The 26,483-nt window shown below is 34.9% G+C and overlaps 1 protein-coding gene across 3 annotated transcripts in view; it reads right to left on the reverse strand.

The window, feature by feature from the left end:
* Immp2l (inner mitochondrial membrane peptidase subunit 2) overlaps positions 1-26,483 on the reverse strand; it is a 980,466-nt gene that overhangs the window by 311,025 nt on the left and 642,958 nt on the right. For all 3 annotated transcript variants that reach the window (XM_033756935.1, XM_010643388.3, XM_010643389.3), the window contains exon 5: positions 1,492-1,594. In XM_033756935.1, the coding sequence (XP_033612826.1) occupies positions 1,492-1,594 (103 nt within the window). The remainder of the gene's footprint in view (positions 1-1,491; positions 1,595-26,483) is intronic.

The raw sequence follows: 26,483 nt of genomic DNA on the forward strand, positions 1-26,483 counted from the left end.
CAGGCCACCGAACTGCTGAGCTAAATCCTCGGCCCTTTTTCACATATTTAAAGGTGTTCAATATTATACTGTGCATACATAACAAAATAGACATGTACAGCTTTCAGAAAATCCAATGGGTAAGGCCAAGCTGAAAGAGACCAGGTAATTAGAATTCAGGTATAGTTTCCATTAACTAAAAGATTCTTCTTTTTACATAATGAGTTTCCATAGCAATTAATAAACAAAAAAGTTCTGCATGCATTTCAAGTGAAAAAAATTCCATAATGTATCAGGTTGTTCACATATTTTATGGCCTAGATATAGTCATGGGATAAAGTATATCTGCATTCCTGCTATAAAGTAAATGCTAAAAATATCACTCATGAGGGGGGCAGAACTGCAAAAAGCATCACCTCAAAAGATGCCACTCTGCCATAGGACTACTCCAAGTTTAAGGCAATTGAAAATCAGCAGCTCTAAGAGCATACTAATTTCCCTTTTTCTTCATAAAAATGGAAGGTGAAAATCTCTCACGTGATAGTTTCCCTCCCTCTAGTAGAAAACAAGAAACATTCTTTGATATGGAGTCCTAGCGGAAAGAATTCAGTAAAACAGACCTTGTTAAAATACTTATCTTCCTTCAACCCCTCACATAATTTACTTTTCCACAATCACCTCTCTTTGTTCAACCTAACACAAAACTGAAGAGGTGTGTCTCACCTTTAGGTCTTGATTTCCTTATGAGAACACCTGTTCCATGTAAAACTTATATTAAACTTATACACTTTTCCCCCTTAGATTTGTTTTAATCTATTTAATTATCAGCTCGAAGTGGCACCCAAGGAGGATAGAAGTAAATTTGCCTCTTCTAATATTTAGCAATATGATCACTATCACTCTTACATTTTTAACTAATGATTTTGAAAATCAAGGCCTATGTATTTACATATTGTACTGCTAACCATTAACTGAAAACATGAGCTACAAAGCACTCCTATGGCAGAAATAAAGATCTCCCAAGTGGGACTAGTCAGCCAGCTGCAAGCAGCTTTTAGTAAAATCATACTTGGTATCAACCGCTTTGAAATTCGTCTAATTCAGTACTCCACACAAAACACCTTGTGCTGGTACTTTCGTTTGGTACTTGATACACCAGTGAGAACTTGTCAATATCCTCTGCCTCCTGACCTGCCACCCTTTCCAGCCAGAAAAATTTGTTTTCTACTTCTAGTTTTGCGGTTCTTCACACCAATTTAAGATGAGTAAAGAGGCACCACTGCATTGAGCTGAAGAAGAATCTAAGTTCTTTTCCATACATGCACACCCACAAAACCGTGAGAGCTTATCTATCTATCTATGATATTTAAAAGCAAACATTTGAATGTAACCTTTTCACTAAAAAATTCCCAGTCTCTCTTGTCCTAATTGCCTAAGTAAACTACCCAACTGAGCTTTTGTTCTCATCTTTGAAATCATATTATATTGGTAACGGGATGAAAGATGACTTACCGGCCCAAAAGAATTGCTGTCAAAACTGTGTCCATGATGATCACCTTCAACCCAGATGTGACCACGGGGAACTTTGACATACCGGTTTTTGTGTCCCATGGTTCTAGGAACAAACAAGGTAAACACTGAGACAAGAACAGAAAGCAGATTCCACAGCTCAGTAAATACTAAGAAAGGACAGAACTGATATCAAGATGCAACAGATTTGAGTTTTTTGTGGGAAAATGGATGCACCTTGAGACCATAATGTTAAGTGAAATGAATGAGACACACAAATTTAAATATCACATGGTTTCTCTTATATGAGAAATATAAATAAAGAACAAAATAAAAGACAGGTCATAGGCAACAGGGAGATAGATCATTTTCAAGTGGAAAGTGGACCAAGAAATAAAGAGAAGGAACAGGGAAGGGAAGGAACAAAAACACAATTAAAATCTCCATGGGCCAACTTCCCGCAAGGAATGAAATTATTATGTACTGCAAACATGTACTAGTAATAACAAAAGTCTTTTATATGACAAAAACAATGCAACAGAGAGGTTAACTGTGTAACTGGCCCATAACTTCATCTTTAAGTAAAACGTAGTTAGGTTACTGTAAATCTATTCACATTTTTTAAAAACTTCTACAAGTAGGAATTTTGTGTTTAAATAGAATCTACAAGCACCAAGTATAATTTTTTGCTAATTAACTCAATATCTAAATATGTACTTATGAAACTCAGTAGAAGCTAACAAAATACAGATATATTTGTTTTCTAACATTTGCTTGTGTGTAAATAAATATTTTTTCCAACTTATTCATGGACAGCTGCAATCTTCTTTTTTTTTTTTTAGTTAAACTTCTCAAACAGACAAAACTTAACCTCTTACTCTAAAATTCAGCATTAATAAAAAGAAAAGGAAGGAAAATATCTATCTATATCTTATCAGATAGAAAGACAATATAATTTGAAAATTTTTGATTACTACTAAAGTAATCTTAAAGACAAAAGACATTTTGATCTTTACACTTTTAGTTTATCATACCAGAGAAACTATATGGTATTTACATGTGTGTCCTATTAATTTCACTTAAGTATGTCCTCAAAGTGCATCCAATTACCTATAAATGTCTCTAGTTTCTCATACTTTATGGCTAAGTAGTACTCCACTTTTATTTAAAAACCACATCTTCTTTATCCAGTATCCAGTTGTTGGGCAACTGGCCTGTTTCCGACTTTTAGCTATTACACACTGTGCCACTATAAACATGGGTGAGCACATGTCGCTGTGGTATGATTCTTTTATCCTTCTGGGAAGACAGCAGAGGAATATCTGGATCAAATGGGACTTCTAATCCTAGTTGTTTGAGGTATTTCCATATTGATTTCCACAGTGTTTGCACCAGTCTGCACTCCCACCAGTAATGAAGAAGGGTTCCTTCCTCCCCACAGTCCTGCCAGCATTTGTTATTGGTTGATTTCTTGATAGCAGCAATTCTTTCTGGGGTGAGGTGGAATCTTAGGATTGTTTTCCTCTGAATCTCTCGAATGACCAGTGTGTAATAGGAAGAAAAGGTTGAAAGGTGTAGGGAAAATAGGAGGGGTAGAGCAAAGAAGGGAAAAGAAAAATTAAAAGTAAAGGAAATAAATGGAAACAGTCTTTGTAAACAGGGAAGAGTGGACAAGGGAAGGGCGGCTAGGGGAATGGGAAAAGAATAAGAACCAAAGTATGCCATGTAAAGATACAAGATCCCAACGCTGAATGTAACTGTACCACGTACCTAAAGTGTATCAATTAAAAAAAACATTTTAGCAATTTTTAAATTATTTAAAGATCAGTGATAGAAGATACATACTTAGCAGAATATTCTATATTCTCAATGATGGCAAGGAAAAGAAATAAGAATAGGTTCTCTCACACAGTGTCTATGACAATATAGAATGATACAACCTTTTAACCTATATTTCTGATTTGGATCAATTTTGGCAAATTTTAAGAGACTGAAATTGTTACAGCTTTTGAACTAATTATTCCACTTACAGAAGCCTATCCTAAAGAAATGATCAGGAATATGGACATTTATTATCAGAAATGTTCAATCTGGAATTTTGATACCCCCCCTTCCCCCAACTCATTTCATCTAAATGTCTAACAATACTGTATTGATTCAATAAATTCTGATACAACCGATTTAAAAAAGAGGTTGTACTAAAATAAAATACTATCTCCATCCTAGAATAACAATTTCATTTTGGAGCATAGACTGCTTTATTTTGGTTTCCCTCCCTCGAGCATTCTGGAAACATGCCTCTCCTAAAGAACGTTCTCAACAAACGTTTGCTGAAAGAATGAATGAAGATCACTCCCACGCTAATGAGTTTAGAACCCACGTATGGCCCTATATTCTTTGATGTGGAATCTTTGTAAGCTCAATTGTATCAGCAAGTTATATACATATATACAGAAGAATACATTAAAAAAAGGGAAATTACACCTAAATTGAAACTATTCATTATCTGGATGGTTTTTAATTTCCAAGATAATTTCAGCGTTGAATGACTTTGCTTTAGATCAGTAAGTCATTCATGCAAGTAAGTAAAGTTGTGGCCATTAGAACCTCACAGTATGTTAATGACTGCTGTTTATTTTTAATTACTACTGAGAAGAAAGTTTTCAGCTTTTCAGAGAAAAGCAAAAACAAGTTGAATGCCTTTTACTGTCTTAGACTTTGTAATATAAGCATTCTATTAAAACCAATTAGTTCTTGACATCACTACTGCTTTTATTATGAAATTGTTTCCAAGAACTAATATTCCACATCAAGTGTTAATGACAAAGACAAGACCCTTTCACATAATTGTAAGAAATGCATAATCCCCAAGTAAATCCAAATGTTTGTTCACCTCATTAAGACAATATTTGGACAACTACTTGGAAAGAGAACAATTTCAAATTTTGTCTCTTCAAGCAACCACTTAAGAATCATAGGTATGTATATATATAGGAAAAAGAGACAAGAGTTTGTTACTATTAGAGATTTCACACATTCATGGGAGGGGGTATCTTAGAATATACAGTGTTCCTCATGGATAATTGGAAAAGGTGTGTGTGTGTGTGTGTGTGTGTGTGTGTGTGTGTGTGTGCATATGTTCACAGTGTCTAGGGCTGTCTCACCAGATCAAACAAATGTAGGTTTCTATGGATGACACACCCTTCTAAGTGACATTTACAGGCAGAGTGCTGGATTGAGTGGACACCAAGCCCCTGAGCCTCGCTTGTCCCTTCCTTCTTGAGTTTTTCAAGTTAATTTGATGTGATTTTTTTTGTTAGCAAAGTTGTCAGCCAAGGAGCCAGAACTGTCTAAGCTCTCACAGCAACTTCCCATATCCAGTAGTTACCACCTAGATTGCCAGATGAAGAAGAATTCTGAGGATACCAAGAAGCCTTGTGAGGAAGAAGCCTGACTGATTATTCATGTCTGCCCTGAGCGCAGAAATAGCAAGGGAGAGTATTAATGATAACATAAACAGCAATAACTACAATAAGACATTCCTCATCAGCACATCAGGAATATCAGTCATGGAAATGAAGGTGCTTTGTGAACTGAACAGATAGACTACATTCTTTGACTGTGAGAGAAAATTCTGTTTAAAGTTACAAAGTAAATCCAAAGAAAATAATTTCTGCAATGAAATGGTAGAGTTTAAGTCAAACTTAGCCTTCTAGAAACCAGAGAATGACAAAACCCAGACTGAATTTCAAGGTGATATAAACCAAGGAGTCAAGACTTGTGAAAGAAAATGACAGCACTGTAAAAGCACCAGTGACAGTTGTACATTTCCTTGAATTGACCATCTTAACTAAAATATATCAATAGATCCTTTATCCTATTATTTTCTACCCACTTACAATGCTTTACTTTTCTCTGTTTCACCTGACATGTGTTTATGGGTTTGCTTACTCTCTGTCTGCCCCTACTTGAATGGAACCTTCAGAAATTTGCTTTCCTTCACACCAGAGAAACTATTCGGTATTTATACATGATGTAATGACAACGTGAAATAGGAAGGAAGGGGCTAAAGGTGTAGGGGAAGTGGGAAGGGTAGGGGAAAGATAATGAGGGAAAAGAAAAAAATGAGAAAATGAAACAAAATGGAAACAAAGTCTTTGTAAATAGGGAAGGGAAGAGGGGATAAAGGGAGGGCAGGGATGAGGGGAAAAAATGAGAACAAAGACCTGCCATGTAAAGGTATAAGGTCCCTATGCTGAATGTAACTGTACTGTATACCTAAAATGTACCAGTAAACTCAACGACAAAAAAAAAAAAGAAATTTGCTTTTCTTATTCAGTCAACAGAGTATGCCCAGAGCTCAGAAGAATACACTGCACAAAATAATCAAAAATATTTGTTAAATAAATGAGCAAATGAGTGAATAACTAAAGAGCAAAAATTCTGCAGCTCTGTGGAAATTACATAGATTTTAGAAACAGTCTAAGCCAGTTTTTTTTTAATTTTTTTATTGAGTTTATTGGTACAATCTAGGTATACAATGCAGTTACATTCATTACTGGGATCCTATACCTTGACATGACAGGTCTTGGTTCTCATTTTTTCCCCTTGTCCCTGCCCTCCCTTCACCCCCTCCTCCCCTCTTCATTTACAAACACTTTATTTCCATTTTTGCATTTTCTCATATTTTTTTTTCTTTTCCCTTATTCCCTTTTGGCTACCCTTCCCACTTTCCCTATGCCTTTAGCCCTTTTCTTCCTATTTCACACTATTAATTATCCCATTGGGATCTTGTGTACTATTATAGTTTTTCACACCAGAGAGACTATTCAGTATTTATACATGTGTGACTTATTTATTTCACTTAAGAGTATATCCTCAATATGTATCCATTTTCCTATGAATGACTCTAATTCCTCATTCTTTATGGCTGAGTAGTATTCCATTTTATAGAAAAACCACATCTTCTTTATCCAGTCTCCAATGGATGGGCAAATGGGCTGTTTCCAAGTTTTAGCTATTACAAACTGTGTTGCTGTAAACATTGGTGCACATATGTCACTGTGGTATGATTCTTTTAATTCTTTTAGAAAGATATTCAGCAGAGGGATGGCTGGGTCAAATGGAACCTCTAGTCCCAGCTCTTTGAGGTATCTCCATATTGATTTCCATAGTGGTTGCACCAGTCTGCACTCCCACCAACAATGGAGAAGGGTTCTTTTCTCCCCACGACCCCGCCAACATTTGCTATTGTGTGATTTCTTGATAGCAGCCATTCTTTGTGGGGTAAGGTGGAATCTCAGTGTTGTTTTCATCTGCATCTCTCGAATGACCAGTGATGTGGAAAATTTTTTCATATATTTACTTGCTGCTTTTACTTCTTTGTCTGAGAAATGTCTGTTCATTTTAGATGCCCATTTTTGAATTGGGTCTTTATATTTGGGGGCGCTGATTGCTTTGAGTTCTTTATATATTCTAGATAATAGTTCTTTGTCTGAGGAGCAACTGGAAAAAATTTTATACTATTACTCACGTAACCTTTTACAAGTCACTAGGCTAAAAGCCTAGATTTAAATGGAAAGGAGACAAACTGTGCTGAGATGAAGTTGAGTAGTTAGAACATCTTTTGATGAAGAATTATCTTATGTTGGCTTTTATATCAGAATTAACACTTTCAAGCATATGTGATCTTGGAAAACTTGATAACTATGTGTCAATTTGCTCATCATAAAACTAGGTAATTAAGAGTACCTAAAATGAACTCAAAAATTCATTCAACAGATAAAACCAACGTATAGTAAACACCCAATGAGTGGATTTTTTTACAGTTGAGAATAGTTCTAAATAAAGCTTTGAATACAGTTCTGATATATAGTCAGAACCCAGTAAGTAGTGTTTATCACTCTATTGTCTTCCTTTGTCCGTTATTTTCTTTCATTTTATGATTCAGAATGTGTTCAGACTCGTATCTATTAGGATCAGACTCTAAAATTACCTGAACTCTGCTTCAATAATTTCCTTTCCCACAGTTCTATTTGTAATGACATAAAGAATCTTTTTTCTTTTCCTCTTACTCCTTTGGAGACACTCTCACACATATATGAAAACACTGTCCGTTTGTGCATATTCGAGTATGCAGAGAGTAGTGGGTGGAAGCAAAATCTATTTGCGATGTCACCTACTAGTACTTTGCATATTTGAATGTCGCCATGCTACTAGACCACGGTTTAGCTCAATACTAGATAGACGTGAAAGAGTTCTTTGCATGGAAGAACTGTGGTAAAATTGATGGCATTTGCATAACACATATTCTATTTCTAGGGTTTTGATCTAACTTTATAAGGAGTAACCCAAAGTGGCTTAAAAAATATAATTTTAAAATATTGGGCTAGTTCCTTTTAGGGCTGCCAACAAAATGTAATGCTCTTAATAGAATTTCTCAATAGAAGGAATTTTAAATAGCTTTGTTCTCCTGAATTCACATAAAAGAGAGACAAGATAATCCTTCAGGTGATTTAACAGTTAAGTGGAGTGTCAGCCTACAAGGTTGTATGTATCTATGGCTTGAAAATAATTTCAGTTTTGACAGTCAAAAATGAGTTTTGCATGGTATCCTAACTATCCGTTTTTTAAAAAGGTACTAGTCTTATCAAGACAAGTCACATAGGTCTTATAAATGGAATGAAGAACAACTGCCTTCAAGTTATTTGACCTTGAAAATGACTTTAAGTCTGTGAATTTTTCATGTGTCATCAGTAGAATACAAAAGTATTAACTATGTAATTCTTGGGAACACAAGAAGGAAATACAATTTTATTAAGTAGTAGTTCACACACACTGTTCATTTAGGTAGCTTGTATTAATGAAATTCATGATTGGTTAAGGTATTCATATTTATTTTTCAAATCATTCTATTGATTTTTCTTGCTAGTACAGCAGTGGCTGCACTGAAGATGTTTGCAGCTCCTTGCACCTTAGACCCCTCCGTTTTCATTTTCTTGGAGGCATCAGGAGTCAAAAGCTAAGGGTATAGCAAGATCAGCAGTTGGAACAATGTCTCTTTATTACCATAGGAGTAGTATCATTAAAAAAAAAAAATCCACTATTAGGAAAGAAATGAAGAAACACTTTCCTATCTAGGGTTGGACTCTGAATGAGAAAATAATTTTTTCTTAAGAATCCACATTCTGTTCTCAAGTGAGTTTGGGATTCAAATGTACACTACTTGTATGGTTTATGAAATTTAAGTCTTAAGTTTAATTGGCACTAGGCCTCTAGGAGAGGGAAATATAAATTGCTTCAGGGATATCCTATCCAAATTGGATTTTCAAATTTCCTATAAATAAGTCCCAGCCCAAACATAAGTCCACGATCCAAAATGAAAGATTTCATAAGGAAAGAGTTGCCGTTAGGGAGGGAGTCAGGAAAGGACTGAAGAGCAGAATTAGACCCTCCAAGGACTTCAAATACCACATTTTTTCAAACGCAGAATACAAATAGTACATATTGAAATATTTTATAAATCATAAAGGTAATTTAAAACAGGAGTAAAGAAGAATATCATATTTTAATTGACAGATATGTGAAAAAGAACCATCATAAAAGAGAAGAACATCATAAAATTAAAATATGTAACAAAGCAAGTAAGTTACAAACTAATTAGTATGAGCTAAAGGAAGTAAAGAATTAGAATATATATATATATATGTATATATTAATTACTAAAAATTGAGGCTAGAAAAATAAAGAAATGGAAAATTTAAAAAAATGGGAAAGAGAAACAGAAAATATTGTGAAAAATATAACATCACATAATTAAAGCACCAAAGGAAGAGAATGAAAAGAACCAAGAGGTGATCTTTGAAGAGACAGTGGCAGATTGTTTTCTAAGACTGACAAATGTATCACTGGCCAGATTGTGTAATTGAAGTACATAACAATATAAAGAAATCACAACTTATTTCACTGTAATGAAATTGCAGAATACTGAAGAATATCCCTCAAACTTTCCAAAAATCAAAAAACCACCCAGAGGAAAAAAACGGTATTTTGCCTTCAAAGTCAGAAACAATTCAATTAATAGCAGAGATCATTTGTTGGGATATAAGTCACATGAAATATAGTTCAGTGATTTTTAAGTATATAATTCAATGAGTCTTAAAATACCATCCTGCATAATCACTATGGAGATAAAGATACAGAATACTTGAATCAGTCAAAAAAGTTTCTTCAAGCCTCTCTGCAAATCTACCCCCCGATTCCCCCTTGGCTATTAGGATCCACTACTGAGCCACTACCTGTCACTAGAGTTATGCCTCTTGTTGACTTTCATAGCAGCAGAAGCATACAACGTATATTATTTTATTTCTGGCTCATTTACTTGAGTCCTATGCTTTCGAGATTGGTCCATGTTGTTTGCATTAGCAGCTTGTTACCCTATTTTTTCTAGGATGCTATTCTATACATTATCACAATTACCAGTCAGTAGCTTAAGACTTGGGATGTTTCTAATTTTTGTTTTTTATCTAAAAGAAACAACAAACAGTTGGGTATAAGTATTTATGCGGACATATATTTTCACTTTTCTTGGGGAAGTAATCTATGAATAAAATGACTGTGTCATACGATGCAACTCTTTCAGTGTTTGCCCCCTCCAAAACTCATGCTGAAATTTAATTGCTGTTAACACTATTAAGAGATGAATCCTTAAGAGATAGTTAGGCTTGGAGGGCTCCATGCTCATGAGTAGACTAAGGCCCTTATCTCAGGGGTAGGTTTATTATAAAAAAGGAGTTGGCCTCCTCCTTGCTGTTTCTCTCCCTACCCTTCCTCCCATTCTCTCGCCACCCCTACCCCATCCTCTCTTTGCCTTTCAGCTATGTGACGCCTTCTCCCAATTTATAATGCAGCAAGAAGGCCCTTGCCAGCAGATGCATCACCTTCACCATGTACCACCCAGCCTCCAACAGTATCAGAAAAGACTCAGTCATTCATTATCAATTACTCAGTCTCTGCTATTGTTACAGTGAAAAATGGAATAAAATAGTCAGGGAAAGTTCAAACTGCCAAATCATTTTCCAAAGTAGCTATACCACCAATCTGTAACTATTTGAATTATTCCATATCTCACTAGCACTTCATACGAGCACTCTAATTTTAGTGATTTTTAGGGGCTTACAGTGCTTTCAATTTGCATTTCCTTAGTGACTAATGATTGGGAGCCTGTTTTTCATGTACGCATTTATCATTTGCAACATCATCTTTGGTGAAGTATTTCTTCCACTTTTTAAAATTAAATTTAGTGGCCTACCCTATTTAACTGTAAGAATTCTTTATATGATCCACATACCAATCTCTATCAGACATATGCCTTTGCAAATATTGTCTACTAGTCTCTGCTGCACTCATTTCACAGCAGCATGCCAGTTTAATAGATTTGTCTCCGAAGATATTTTCGATTTTGATAGCTTCATAATCAATTTTTAAATTTTTGTGGGACATAGTATATAACACAAGAAATCTCTTTTTAATCTAAAAATCTCAATGAATTCTCCTATTCACTGTTTCTCTCGAGTTCTATAGTTCTGAAAAAACAGATGAGCCATGAGGCATGGGTTCCAGTTTCATTTTTTCAAATGGTGATCAAACTTCTCTAATATCAGTTTTTAAAAAACCATTCTGTCTTTGAATTATGTTAGCAACTCTGTCAGAAATTAATTTATCACATATAAATGAATGTATTTCTGCCACCTTCATTTTGCTGCAGTGATATTTATGCCAATATCACACTGTCATGATTTGGGGGAAATCAGATAAAATGAGTTCTCCAACTTCTGCTTCTTTCCGATGCACTTTGGCTATGTTAGGCCCTGTGCATTTCCAAATGAATTTTAGAATCGTCTATCCATTTCTGTATGGAGTTAACCTGCCGGGAGTTTGGTTAGGATTGCGTTGATCCCGTAGAGAAACTTGGGTAGAAAAAACAGCTTCACAACATCGAGGATTCCAGTTAGTGAACGTGGCACATCTCTCCAATTTCAAAGGTCTTTTTAACATTTTTATCAGTTACTTCATGAATTTGACAGCAAAAGTCTCTAATATATCTTATTAAATTAATATTTCAAAGTGTGCATTATTTTTGATGTCTCTCTTAATGTTTTTTATTTTAATTGTTAATGTTTCTTTGGTAATGGACAGCAAACAACAGATTTTTCTGTATTAGTATTGTATACTACAATCTTTTTTTTTTTTTTAAGGTTTTTTGTTTTTGTTTTTGTTTTTGTTTTTGTTTTTTTGTACCGGGGATTGAACTCAGTATCCTACAATCTTGCTAAACTCATCTGTTCTAAAAATTTTTGTAGAGTTTTCAAATTTTGCTATAAATGCAAGCAAACAGATATTTCTAAGGTAGTTTTACTTCTTCCTTTCTTTCCAGTCTCCATATTCTGTCCCTCCTCCCCCTCAACTGCAATGAATATAGTGCTCAAAGTGACAGCAGACATCTTGTTTTTTCCCCCATCAAATGTAAATCATTCCATTTTCACCATTTAGTGGATGCTAACTCTTTATTTTCTTTAGAAGTTCTTCATCAGATTGAGGATATTTCTGTAATCTTAGTTTTGCTGTGTTTTTATCAAGTAGGCTCTAAGATGATTACATTATCATTTTTCTGATAACTTGTTGAGTCAGCGAATACAGTGACTTTTTTTTTTTTTTTTTTTTTTTTTGGTACCAGGGATCGAACTCAGGTCCTTGCACTTGTCAGGCAGGCAGTAGAACCACTGAGTTAAATCCCCAGCCCAAAATTGACTAATTTTTAATTGTTAAAACAATTTACAATCCAGCTTGGTCCTGATGAACAACAGTAAACTTTTAATCCATTAAGGATGCTTGCATCTCTGCTCATGAGTAACATGGGTGTGCACTTTATGCCGTGTCATCTTGCAGGCTATTGTTAGTTTTTGAGGACAAAATTCTGAACTCTATGATAATAAGGACTAGGCTCCTTTTTCTTATTATAAGTCAACATTAACTGAACAACTACTCTTACGGTGTAGATCCGGAATGTGTTGCAGGTGAGAACGGTGAAGGGGCAGGTCTCCTGGAGGTGTGCATTCTGTCCTTAGCTCCTCCTTGTCACCGCTTCTTTGTTGCTAGGATTTGATCAGCTTTCCTTTGCCAGGTCCTACCACTATGTCCTTTCTACCAAGGAGCCACCTGACCATGGATTGAATCCAGTGAAACTGTGAGCCAAATAAACTCCTTTAAGTTGCATGAGTCAGATATTTTGTCCTAGTAATGAGGAAGCCGACCGGTACAACTACTGTGTGAAATGATAAAGATGGTTGTGTGGGGAACACAAAAATGATCTATTCTTTTTAATACTGTGATTCAAAATACAAGAAGAGAAGCAGTAAATGAAATATATAATTAGCCTAAAGGACCACAGGTAAAACTTAAAAAACTAGAAATATTTACAAAAATATAATTGATTAGTAGAGGTATACATCAACAAAAGAATGTCAGATATTGATAACTACAAAGATTCTGGAGCAGGGACATTAGCTGATATTGCAAAAGTCAGAAATGACATGACTATTTGAATCAAGAAATGAGTAACTGATAAATGCTAACAGATTTAAAACGCACAACTGAATTCAAATTCTCTTCACAGTGAAAAAGATATTCCTCCTACTGCATTATTTTCTTAAAAAAGTGACACCATGAAAAAAAAAACATTTCATAAGTCATTTTTAATGAAAATATCATGCATAGGGAAATTAAATATATTTAAATTATCTAATTTTAAAGATTTTAATGATTTTAAAAATTACCTAATTTTATTGGTTTTTTTTCTTGGTTTATATGCTAGCATAACATAAACAATGTTAACTTACCTAAATCATACTGTCAATTTCTTAAATACCACAAAATATTATTATACTTATAGAATAATTATGAATATTATATTAGCTAACTGAATATAAAAAAAGAAACTCCAAACAGTAAAGAATATATATAACTGGCATATATTTAAAATTAGTTTTTGCTAAAATGATGATTGAGGGCATAAAATGTTAAAGGTGTAAAAGCCACAAGCATTTTAGTTGCTAAAATGGACTTTATCATGAACAGAAATGGTGACTCCTACCATTATTTCATGCATGACTTCCTAGCGAACCAATTTAAATAAAACAGTAAACTTGCAGGGCGGTTTTATTTTTTTAAATCAATATTTATTATAAATGATATTGTACTTGTTTACAAAGTCCTATCTAGAAATAATTTCCTAGATGTCTACATCATTCATCATGTAGTTTTAGGCTGTTGGTCTTTTCCACATGCTAGTTACGTAAGTTATGTAAGAAAAAACACATTTCACTTGTTTTTGTTGTAAGGCCCAATAACACCTAAGTCTTTGAAGAACTATATGAACAATTTTCCATTTTTTTGTTCTGATGTCAGCCTTACAACTTCACATTTTAGTATTAAAATTTATGCTGTATTTTTATTTCCTGCAATATTTTTATGAGCTTTTGAATCATTTACTAATAATAAAAAATGAATGCCTGAGAGCTAAAGAGCTCGCTAAACAATTAATCTTTTTAAATATCTTTTTAAACCAGGCATGATCATGCATGCTTGTAAACCCAACACTCTGGGGAGGGGTTAAGGCAGGAGGGTCACAGGTTCAAGGCCAGCCTGGGCAGTTAGTGATTTAGGAAAAGCCCCTCTCAAATAAATACATACAGACATACATGTATCATGCATGCATATATACACATATACAAACCAAAGGCTGAAGGCTAGCTCAGCATGAAAGCCTCAATTTCAATTCCCAGTACTGCAATCAATCAATTAAATTTTTTTAGAAGGAAAGACATGAGGTAAAGGTGACGTTAATGAGAGCTGCCAAGCTACATAGACTTGGGCTGATTCCAGGTCTCATGCTTCCTAGCTATAACCTTGAGCCTTGGGGACTCAAAAGAAAGAAAGAGGAGAGTGAGAGAAGGGAAGGGAGAAAAGAAAAGAAAGGAAAAGGAGGAAAAATAGCATCTGGCTGCACAGATCCTTTAATAGTAGACATTTGAAAGAACCAGCTCACAAGTTTATCCCCAGGGATGGGGAATGAGGTTGAAATGCAAAAGACATTAATTTAGAATAAGGGGACCAGGGGTCTCATTCCTCTAGTGGAAAAGGGACTCTGAGCATTTGGTTCACCTTGCTTTTATTCACTTAGACAAGGGAGGAAGGAATCAGGTTAATGGAAGAGTCTTCTGCCTCTTGCTAGCATATACCCAGGTAAACATCCAGATCCCAGCCGTACCAACTCTTCCCTGGAACTTACAATGTGCCAGCCTGCCTGCATATTGCCAGAGGAAGCACAGCTTGGTGCTTTTCTCATTTGCAGTCGCAGAGAAAGTCAATTAGGCCTTGATCCTCAATATCTGGTCTCCTCCAGACATTATACTAGGAATTTAGGGAATAAGCCATGTCTGTCTCTCTTGATTTCTCAGACAAGGTCTCACAGGTTATCCCGGGTTGACCTTGAATTTGGATCCCCCTGCTTCAGCCTGGTGAGTGCTAAAATTATACGCAGGTGCCACCATACCCAGCTGAGCCTAGCTATTTGTATGAAATATTAATTGAGACAACAAGAAAAACATTCTTTAAATGAAGTTAATTCCGCAAATATTTATTAAATGTTTACTAGAATAAGCATTGTTAGGAAATACATATGCAAAAATAAATAAGACATAGACTGGTCCAGGAAAACTTCATAGTTTAACTAGGTAAGCAGAGTATTTTAAGCAGATAATCTCAACTCCAAAGTTGTAAGAATACAATATCAGATGTCATACAGAGCAGAGTAGAGAAATAAACAAGAGATATCCTAATCAGAGTTGCAGGGATAATTTTAGGAAGAGATGCCATATTTGATATACTCTGCTTGTATTTCCAAAATTAACAATCTGCAATTGATTTCACAAGGGTCACATATTAGCAACATTTCTGAATCATCAAAATTAGGCTAAGGGAAATGTGAGGACTTTTGTATGTATTTTTTAAATTGGCATCTAAAATAAAAGTAAAAGAATCTGAAAGCTACATATACAAGCTAGGATTGGAGAAAAGCTCTTAAACCAAGAGTGAAAAAGAAAGATATTTTAACAATATGGAAATATCCATTTCAAATTGAAAACTGTGAAAAACAAAGGGTAACATAAGTATAGCTATAAGACAATAGGCTAATAGTAGCTATGAGGGAAAATATGGACATATAACATACAAAGAGATAATATTTACACTACACAAAGAGCTTTCAATAACCATTCAGAAAATAAATAATTCATACAAGATGGGTAAAAGATATGAATGGACAAGTCACAAATGAGATATATAAAAAGCTGCTCAAATTCATTATTAGTCTAGGAAACTGAAATAAGAGTAAACCTCAGATACTACCTTTAGAAGCAACCGCTGGAACCTACTGCTATCAAGAGTTGGGGAGAAAGTATCCTGTCTCACATTGCTGGTGGTGGGTATCTGAAGAGTTACAATGTGTCATCATTTATCCACTTTAAAATTTTTCTTTGCTTCATGATCTGACAATTCTACTCCTAGGATGCAATATAGAAGGACATAGGTATAATAAGGTTTTTTAAATAACTCTATTCATAGCGTCAAGATATCTGGAAGCAAAGTAAGAGACAAAGGTGTAGGGGAGGGAAAGGGGATGAAAAGGGGAGGTGAGATGTGTTATGTACACGTATCAAGTCCACACGAGGGATGTGAGCATTACGTACTACAAACATGAACTGAGAAAAACAAATAAATTAAAACAATATGGGAATGGTTTAAAATAATGAAAAGATGGAAATAAAGTGTTTGTAGATGGGGAGGAGATGAGGGGTGAAGGGAGGGCAGGGACAAAGGGAAAAAATGAGAACCAAGACCTGTCATGTAGAGGTACAAGATCCCAACAATGAATGTAACTGTACTGTATACCTAGATTGTACCAATAAACTCAGAAATGATGGTGCATCCCTACCACAGAATGCTATACAATTCATAAAATAATGAATTAGAGCTTGCTATTAACTTGAGAGATGTTTCAAAAAGCAAAGCTGAATGAGAAAAGCAGAAAAGTATATAATGATATACTAGCATTTTGTGGAAGAAACAATGACAAGAATCCATTAAATATGCAAATGTGAATATAGGAAACATTGCAGTATCAGAAAAAATACGTTGGAAATACAAGAAAAGGTTATGACATGGAGGAGATAGGAAAACTCACACAGAGATAGGGAAAATAAGAAAAAAGGAAAAACAAAAACAAATAGAAAAGGTGGCCATGGTGATGTGTGCTTAGTTTTAGATACTCAGGGAAGGCTGAAGCAGGAGGATCACTTAAACCCAGGAATTTGAGGCCAGTCTGAGCAACAAAATAATGAAAACAAGCAAAATGGAAGAAAGAAAGAGAAGTCAAACACTTCTAAATAATACATTAACGTACCATATTTACACCTGAATTCATATAAAAAGTCATCACAATAGACTAAAACTTTGAATATATTTAAGAATACACATATGTAAATGCAAAGTACAAAGATTCAAAGACAATTAACTGTTAATTGGGGAAAATAGCTCCAGGAGTCCTTTAATTTGCTTGTCTTTTCCTTTGGACTGAATTAATCAGCAAACAAATGTTGGAGGAGATGGGGAAAATGGCAGAGTTCATAGGATTTTCCTTCATTTCATCAGAGCTCAGGGGCCTCAGCTGGTCACTCACCGCACTATGCGAAGGATTTCTTAAATGCTCCTGCTAGCAGGATGCCTACTAACATAACCATTCTGTTCAAGTAATGATACTGAAATGTCTGCATATATAGAAGTCCAAAACTTTAGGCATTCATTTCCAGGTAAGGAAAGTAAAGACAAACCAACAACAACAATAACAAAACATAAAGCAAATAAAAAATAGGAATGATAAAAAATGTGTTCTGTTTCCTCAGGCACTACTCCTCATCTGTGCTTTAAAAAAAAGGAGAGATGCAAGAGCAGGCGGGCACAGATGGGCCCAAGTACGGCCTCCTGTTGTCCTGTAAGGTGTGTAGAGTCGGAAGATGACTGTCCCAGCTACAAAATCTATGCTTTATTGGAGGAAGAATTTAGCTACCATTCTAGAGTCACTAGAATGAATCTTGCTATCCTCTCCTAAGAAATCTCAGGAAAACTTCTGCCTTTGTCTTCCAGTTTCAGAGTGAAGGATTTAATATCCTGGGAGGATCTTTTCCTTTAATTTTTGCCTTTTATTACTGTATGTCTGCTGTATATAATGATTATATTCCTAGTAGGAAGTTAGTACCGGTACATAATGCATCTCAGTTCTTTTTTACTCCCCTTCCCCTCCCCCGCCTTCCCTCTCCCTCCATATCTTGGCCCCCTCCCATTTGAAAATGGCCGATCCCCACTTCCTTATTGTCGATCTTTTATTTTGATCTTTATTTATATTTGGGGTTTCTCATGTAGGAGAAACCATGTGATATTTAAAATTGTGTGTCTGATGTATTTCAATTAGCATCATGTCTCAAGGAGTACCCACTTTCCTACAACGGACTCACGATTACAGCAGAGTACTCCATTGTATAACAATACCACATTTTTTTAATCTATTCAACTACTGATGGGTGTGTAGGTCACTTCGAAGATTTAGCTATTATCAGTTGTGCTTCTGTAAGTATGGTATAAGCATATATCATTGTAATACAGTATCTTTAACCTTTTGGGGAAGATACCTAAAATAACTCTGTTGAATGGAATTTCTAGCTTTAAGTTTTTGAAGAATCTCAATACTGATTTCTATTGTAGTTGTACTAGTTTGCCCACATGCAGAAGAATGATTCTTGATCATATTGCTCACCATGTTGTAGACTAAAATCAAAATGGATCAAAGGACTAACTTAAAACAGAAACATATAATCTCCTGGAAAACAAAACTGTTGAAGACATAGATATATATAACAGAACTCCAACTGCACAATAAATAAAACAAGGATCTTTCCATTGGATGATTTAATGTCTATAGACCACTTTTTAGACCTTCTAGGACACAAAACTCTAGTCAAGCCACATGCATTGACTGATTTGCTTTATTTCACTCTGTTTTTTTAAGTAGATACCTGCAAATTCATTTTTTGATAATTAATTCATCTGTTAATTTGATTCATTATTGGATTTCTTTTTTCCAGTACTGGGGATCAAACTCTGGACATTGTGCTTGCAAGGTAGGCAATGGCATCACTGAGCTAAATCCCCAGCCCGATTTAACTCATTATGTATTGCCTTCAATGGCTATGAAACTATTTCAGCTACACAATATGTAAAATGATGCAACAGTTTTAGAAGCAGCTTTTCTTTTGTTTTTTTAAACACTCTTTCATAACTTTTAATTATATACCAGTAAAATTTCTATATGCAATTGTATCATGAGACCAAATTGGAATTTGGTTGAACAGAAATTGGGATCCTTCTTTTTACATGCTTGTTGAAAATAGTAGAGCTAGTTAACCAGTCAGCAAGAATTAGTTTATCAATCATCACACATTTTTCCAACTGGGCGTACTTAAATATAAATTTATTAAACCAATTCAAACAGAATTATGGAGAAATAACAATGACATCTGAGAAAAATCACCATGGTGCACTATGTGGAAGTCAAAAGATATTTGTTCCTCCCTACATATAAAAGACTATTACTATATGGTGGCAGGACCTTGCCCACATGAATTTTCCAGGTATAAACATGAATGGTACTCTAGATCAGTGTCTCCATGCCAAGTGACTTTGCTATAAGCATAAAGTTTACTTAGAGATTTTGTTTTGCGTATCTGTTAATATTTCCTATCAGTTACCTACGCCACAAGTAATAGGAGGGCAATTCTCTGTTTCCAAGAAATGCACTCTTGAGTATCAACTGGGCTCATCCCTTAAGTATGAGAAAACTCAGGGCATATTCAACTCAGATAAAATGAGCAAAAAGTCACTTTCTTCAGGTTTTTTTTTAACTTCTAATGTAACAGAAAATAATGATCAAACAGTGTGAAATTAACTTCAGTATCCACTGAATCCATGGTGAATATCGGAACTGGAAGTTGGATTCCAGTGATAAATGGAATCTTTACAACATGTACTTGCCCATATTTGTAAAGATCTAAATCAAAAAGAATCCTCCAAAGGAATGGTCTCTTAGGCCTCAGCCATGCATGCTTCTTTCCTAATATAAATCATTAAATTTTATAAACCACATTGTAAAAGTTAAAAACTAGATAGAAAGCCATAACTCAAAAGGAACAAATCAAGATCCGCTTTTATTCATACCTACAATGCAACCATGACTCACTTCCTTTTGAGCTTACACCCTGATCCATGCTCCTTCGTGTATCCTAGCAGTCACCTTATCACTACTTTTCAGGTTTTCACTTTCCTCTGTTTTCAGTCATTTTCCACACAATGCATCTGATTCTGTCATCCCCCTGCACTGTTGAACGTTTTCCAATAGATTCCCATCACACTTAACATCTAAATTTCTTACTTTGCCCTAGAAGCCCATCTGGAATTCCTAGCCTTGACATCTGGAACATTTTGAGCCAAACATTACTCAATGACAGGGCTGTCCTGTTCATTATAGGACTAGAGCAGCATCCCTGGCTTCTACGATCTAGATTCTAATAGCAACCACTTTACAACTGTGACAATTAAAAAGTCTTCAAACATTGCCAAAGGTCGCCTGTAGGGCCAAATCATCCCATCTGGGAATCACTGTCTTACATGATCTGGCCCCTGGCTACTCCTCCTGCTTCATTACCTCTTGCCCACTCCAACCATAATGGCTACCATGTTCCACCTGACCCTGGGCCTTCTTTCACTTGCTATTCTCTGCATAGAATCCTCTCATTCTCCAATCTCATTCATGTTCTAGGATCCTCCTTACATCTCTTCTATGCTCTTCCTCTCTTAGCATGCTTTTTCTTAATAGCACTTAGCTCTTCCTGGCCTTAAAATCTCTCATAATTTATTTGCTCTTCTTCCATCTTCCTTACTCAACTGTAAATTCTATGAAGACAGAAATTCTAACCATTTTGTACAATACTGTCTTCCTAATGTCTAAGACCATGCCTGCAGTTTTAGTAGGTAGTTGATAAATATATATTAGGAACAAAGGGATCAATCAGTATGGATTCTGTTAGTAGTCTTCTCTATAGTATAACAAATTTTGAGGCTGCTATTTGTCTCATTTCAACAATGGCATCACGTACTATCTTAAATTAAAAAGGATTTCAGAAATCTTCACATAACAAATTTTAGAGAAAATGTGAAGCCTAGAGAGGTTAATTTGTCAACAAAGAAACCTAGTTTGTGAAAACTGACCCTTGAAAACAAAAATGACAAATTTCAGAGCTTCTATTAGTATTCGTTCTTGTGGGCATTTTATCCAGAGTGATGGGAGCTTAATTTACAATTAAACTTTTAGGAAAATTTGAATTGAACCTGGGCATAGGTATTGGATATAAGTAATATAATTATTTAAGGCTAAAAGTAATTGCTTTCCAATTACTTGTGGTATATGTAATTAGGATATATTCAGATAGGTAAGAGATAAAATCTCGTAGAAAGCATCAAGTAAAGTTTATATTTATACCATGGACATTTTTCTCTTGATAAATCAAGCCTATTTTACATTGTTTAGAAGTAAATTCAGTCAGTAACACATCAGATCATTTTTTTAATTGAGAGAAAGTGGATGGATTATAGTTTATAGAAATAGGATTATAGTTTCTGATTATAAACTAAAATAACAAAATATATAAAGTTATAGGATTAGATGTTTGGCACCAGCAGTGTCTGAATGAATTCATTTCATGAACTTTATAGGGTGATTTCCATCTAAGCTATATTACTATGTGGAAGATAAATGCTATTGAATGATATATTTGGATTCTCTGTATCTTACTTACCTCTTAACATGATTAGTAAGGTACATTATTATCAATTCAATTCAATCCATATTTACTAAAATACACACCTAAAACATATGTGGTCTGGAAAGTTAAGAGAGATTAAACTATTGTAAAGGTATAGTGTCCCCTTGGTCCAGTTCTCTTCCAAAAGCCCCACCTATGAGCACATGAGGCCTTTGGAAAAAAAATTCTTAGAATAAAACGTAACAAAGTCCTTAGCTCATTTTTTAAACGAAGTTATTAGTTACTGGAATTTTTGTTTGTTTTATTATAGAGCTATTGGAATTTGTTCTGTACAAAGTTTGATTGGAAAATTCAGTGTGTTGAAATTAAAAAGAATTATTACAATAAAAGATACAGTTCCATTGGTCCCTTTCAAAATCCTCCCCTTTACTTTGAATACATTTATTCTATCATTTGTGCAACTTTTGAAGCAGGTTTTAAAGTCTGAGTGTCTTTAGTTGCACTGTCTTGGCTACCTCAATGTCTTGAACCATTTCAAAATGTTTACATTTTGTGCTCATTTTGACTTCAAGGAGGAGCCTGAAGTTGAAAGGTGCCAGATCAGTGAATAAGGACACACTGCAACATTTTTATGAGCCTGTCTTTTCATTGGATGACACTCAGCAGTGGCGTGCACCAAATTTTTCCTCACACCTCATAAAGACACTCACAAAAGAGTTCTTCCAGAACTGCTTCAGACAGTGCCACAAATTATGGAATGAGTATATTTGAAGTGAGATGTGGGAGTATTAATGGGAATGTGTCTTTTGTTGTAAGACCTTTTTTAATTTAAAGATTCACCTATACTTTGATCATGCCTTATATGTTGTAAAGTATCCCTTTATAAATGATTTGTATAAATATTAAGACAGATATATGATCTCTGAGTATTTTCTTCTATTCCAAAGGTTTCCATTTTACTGTTAATTGTTTCCTGTGTATAGAAGCTTTGTGGTCTCATATAATCTGACTTATTTTATTTTTGTTTTCATTGACTGAGTTATTAATGTCATATCTATGAAATCATTGGCAAGACCAATGTCAAAGTTTTTCCCTTCTTTGCTTGTAGGACTTTTGCAGTTGGGATTATTACCCCTAAATTTACCTTAAATCTACTTTGAGTTGATAGTTGCAAATGATGTAAAATAAGGGTCCATATTTATTCTTTTTAAATCTCCAACATGTCTTAGGGTAGGCAGCCATTTGTCAATTAAAGTGAGTCTATGAGAGGTCTGTGCTCCCTCTAAGGTACCAAAAACTCTTAATTAACAAATTTCTCAGATTGGATATCTACCTTAGTCTAGCAAAAGCCATCCTGTTTTACTCTTTAAAACAATCATCTTACTTAGATAATAAATGCTTATAATTATACCCTCTTCATGATTACTCTTTGATTAGGAAAAACAGGCTTGCTGTGGTAAGCTCTCCTTGCAGCTAAACCCTACTTTGCCATTTACTGCCTTGCCTTGTTATGTGTTCATATTTAGGGATATGCCTTGCAGTTCTAAATTTATTATTAACAGGTCTTTTCTTCTACAAATGATCAGACTGACCATAATACCCAGAAAGATAATAGATTTTGGGATTAATCATTCCCAAATCAAAATTTTACATGATCTGCTGTCACATGGAGTCAATTCTCAGCATCATAGCATTTTCATTAATCTTTCAGTCATTGTCAGATCCATGATTGCAGTATAGATTTATAGAATAAGATACTCACATTAGAAATGTTTAATTCACTACTCACCCTTAAAATTAGATCTGCTAAAATGGTCCTATCATATATTTTTATAGTTTTTTTAAAGGGAAAGAGGATGATTATACTCGTTTTTTCCTCTCAATTTTTTTTTCTGTGTAGTTGTTTCTAGCAGATATTTCTGATGGCATCTACCCAATCTTGAAACATCTGGAAAGATATTCAAGAGTAGTTGATTTCTAAAGCTAAGAGATGAAGAGAAGGGTGTGAGGAAAGAGGAAAAAAAATTTAAGGAGAGAAAATGCATATTTCAAGGCAAAAGAGCACAGTACATAAAGTGCATCATGGTTAAATATTAGGCAATCCCCGAGCTCTGTGGCTGGAGTATGGTATGTTGGTACACATGGTGCTGTACTTCAGAAAAACTACAAATCCACTCATTCAACACAGTCCAGACTGATGATGGTTGGGTGATTTTCTTAAATTGGCAAAGGCATAGAGTTATTCAAAAAGTGATACATTTGTTTCTTAATCATAACATGATAGAACATACAATTATATAATTCATTCACTAATCTTATAAGACGTTATTCTCTTTTGATATAAACCCATAAATTGAAACCCTGAGAAATCTTTCACAAAACATTCTCATGCAGCACTGTTTAGAATTTCTAGTTTTAGTTTCTTTACATTGGAGTGAAATTCACTGGTACTTAAAGATATTTGCAAGAAAATCTCAGTATAGAATCTTTCTAGACTTTTCAAATTTTTTCCCAGGCTTTCACAGTTGTCTTACCACATTTGACAGCCATTTAAAAAAGAAAACTCATTCTAAGCTAGTCTTTCAAAGCATTCGGTTGCTTTTTGATCTTAGTTGTATTTTATCAATGTTTATAATATTTAATTAAATTAAATGAGTACAATAATAGGTACAACTAGCACAAACATGTTTGGGAATAATCACAACTGACAATCAAAACTTTTTTCAGGCATACATTTTAGCTGGCGGGAACAAAAGTACATAGCATTCTGGGGGAGTAACCTCTTAGCTGTAAACATTCTAGATGATACGGCTCAGACAAATGCTTTGCAGAAGGAAAGAAAGCTAGTCTATGAAGAGTCAATTTAGAACAACATTTTTTTAGTACAAAGAGGAAGAATAAAACGCAAGCTGGGCAAGTGTAACCTTAGTGAAAACCGAGGCTGGAAAGGAAAGCTAAATGAGAACTGTGAGCCAGGCTTCAAAAATGGGAAGCTTAATGGGAAGTCAGTAAGAGCAGGGCATCAGAATACAGAGGTAAGAGTAAGATTAACTAGGTTTGAGGGCTGTCCCTTCACTCAGTAATATGATATTGGGCCAATTACCTAATGCTTGATCTACAATTTTTCTAAGAAAAGCTACCAACAGTACTTAGTCATTTGGTTGTTGTTAAGTTTACATGAGTCCATATTGTAAAATGCTTAGAGTGGTGCCTGGTTCAGTCAATTACCATCGGCTTTATTATTATATCGAAGTGATGTCATGACTCATAATAGTTTATAGAGTTACTGCTCCAGAGCATAACTGAGAATTAATATATGTAAAATTATTTGAATAATGCTTAGCATTTTTGTAAAATTTTTATATTAATTTGTGGGGGCTATTAAGAGCCTTTTAGAAGACTTAAATGCAGGAGTGCTCAGGCAGCAGCTCAGAGGGACCCTGCCAACAGTCAGAGGGAGGGCTCTGAAGGGAGGGGCAAACTTAGAGGTGAGAAAAGGTTGGGATGTCACTGGTGTTGACTAGGACACCCAGGATGGCAGGTAGAGGTCAAGTAAGAGTCAAAACTTACTCGTGTGGCAGACCAGACAGTACCTGTTGCTTGACCGGAAGTGGCTCAGAGCAAGAGGGAGGAGTTGAAGACATTTGTCATGGATTCTTTCTCTATCTGACTGCTCTCAAATATTACATAGCTTTTGGTTTATGAGTAAGCGCAGGAGAAGAGTAAGAAAGTCAAAGCAGATATTTCTAAGAAATTCACAAAATCAGCTACAAAAGAAGAAAAGGTCCTATCTTCATAAATAATATTCCTGTATCCAGCAGCCTGAGTGTCCAGTATAAACTGACCCGTTCTTATTAAGCCATCACACTTCTGTCCTCCAAAATTATTTATAGTTTCATATCTCTAAGCCATTCAACTGTTCTTTGAAGATCCAAGCATGAGAAACCTTGTGGAATAATTCTTTGAACATCTTTCCTTTAATATGAACTTGCCCGATAACTGATTTAGTGTTCACTCTACTGAGAAAAGTCTGTGTAACAAAAGTATACTAGTAAAATCATTATGCTCCCTCTATTGAAACGTGAAAGGCTTTGAGGCTTTTTCAGATTTTTCTGTATATAATCTTGCCTAGAAGTGGGTATTTATTGATACTAAAAATATATTTAAGGTTTCCAAAAAAATATATGAGGAGAAACTTAACCATTTTCATAAAGAATTGTCAAATTCCTTCTTCATTGTTTAAAATACAAGATTAATTTTAATAGATAACTGACTATATTTATCTTTAAAGTATTAACGCCTACAAGCCTTTGCATATATGTTTAGTTTATGTTATTTTAGAAGCTTTAAATAACAGGGATAACAATGTTATAGAATAAAGCCAAGCCCATGGAGTAGTAAAATAACTGGATTCACCTGTGAAATTTTAATTCCTGGTTCACTTAAGTTAAGAAATATTTACTAAGTGCCTTGTAGGTACCATGCATGGAGATAGAAAAATGAGCAAAAATAGATACAGCCAATCCTCTCAATAAACTTTCAACTTAGTGGAAACCTAGTCATTAACCAAGAGTTCACTAAAAACTGTAAATTTAAGGACTATGAAAGAAAAGCACTTGGGGCTGCAAATACAAGGGGAACATGGCTTGGACTGGAAGAGTGACAAGACTGACATGGACAGGGAAGGGGAAAGGGAAGCTCCAGGCAGATCCAGAGCGTATGCAAAAGTCCTGAGCCCAGAACAAGGCCCAGGCATTTGAGAAACCAAAAGAAGGCCAGTGTGGCAAAAAAAAGTAGAGTAGGAAAACAGTATGAAATGAAGTAGAGGAGGTAAGCAGGGACCAAACTGTGCTCCACTTTGCTGGGAAAACTGAGGCCCTATATCTGGTAGCTTTGTTAACTGAGTTGGTTAAGTGCCTGAAGAACACTTTACTCAAAACAGGTGAAATAATTGCTTACTGAGCTACAAGAGATATGAGTTCATCTTACATAACAATTCAGCTACTG

The sequence above is a fragment of the Fukomys damarensis genome, unplaced genomic scaffold, assembly GCF_012274545.1.
Source record: "Fukomys damarensis isolate Sample0158 unplaced genomic scaffold, DMR_v1.0_HiC HiC_scaffold_4, whole genome shotgun sequence".
Taxonomy (NCBI): domain Eukaryota; kingdom Metazoa; phylum Chordata; class Mammalia; order Rodentia; family Bathyergidae; genus Fukomys; species Fukomys damarensis.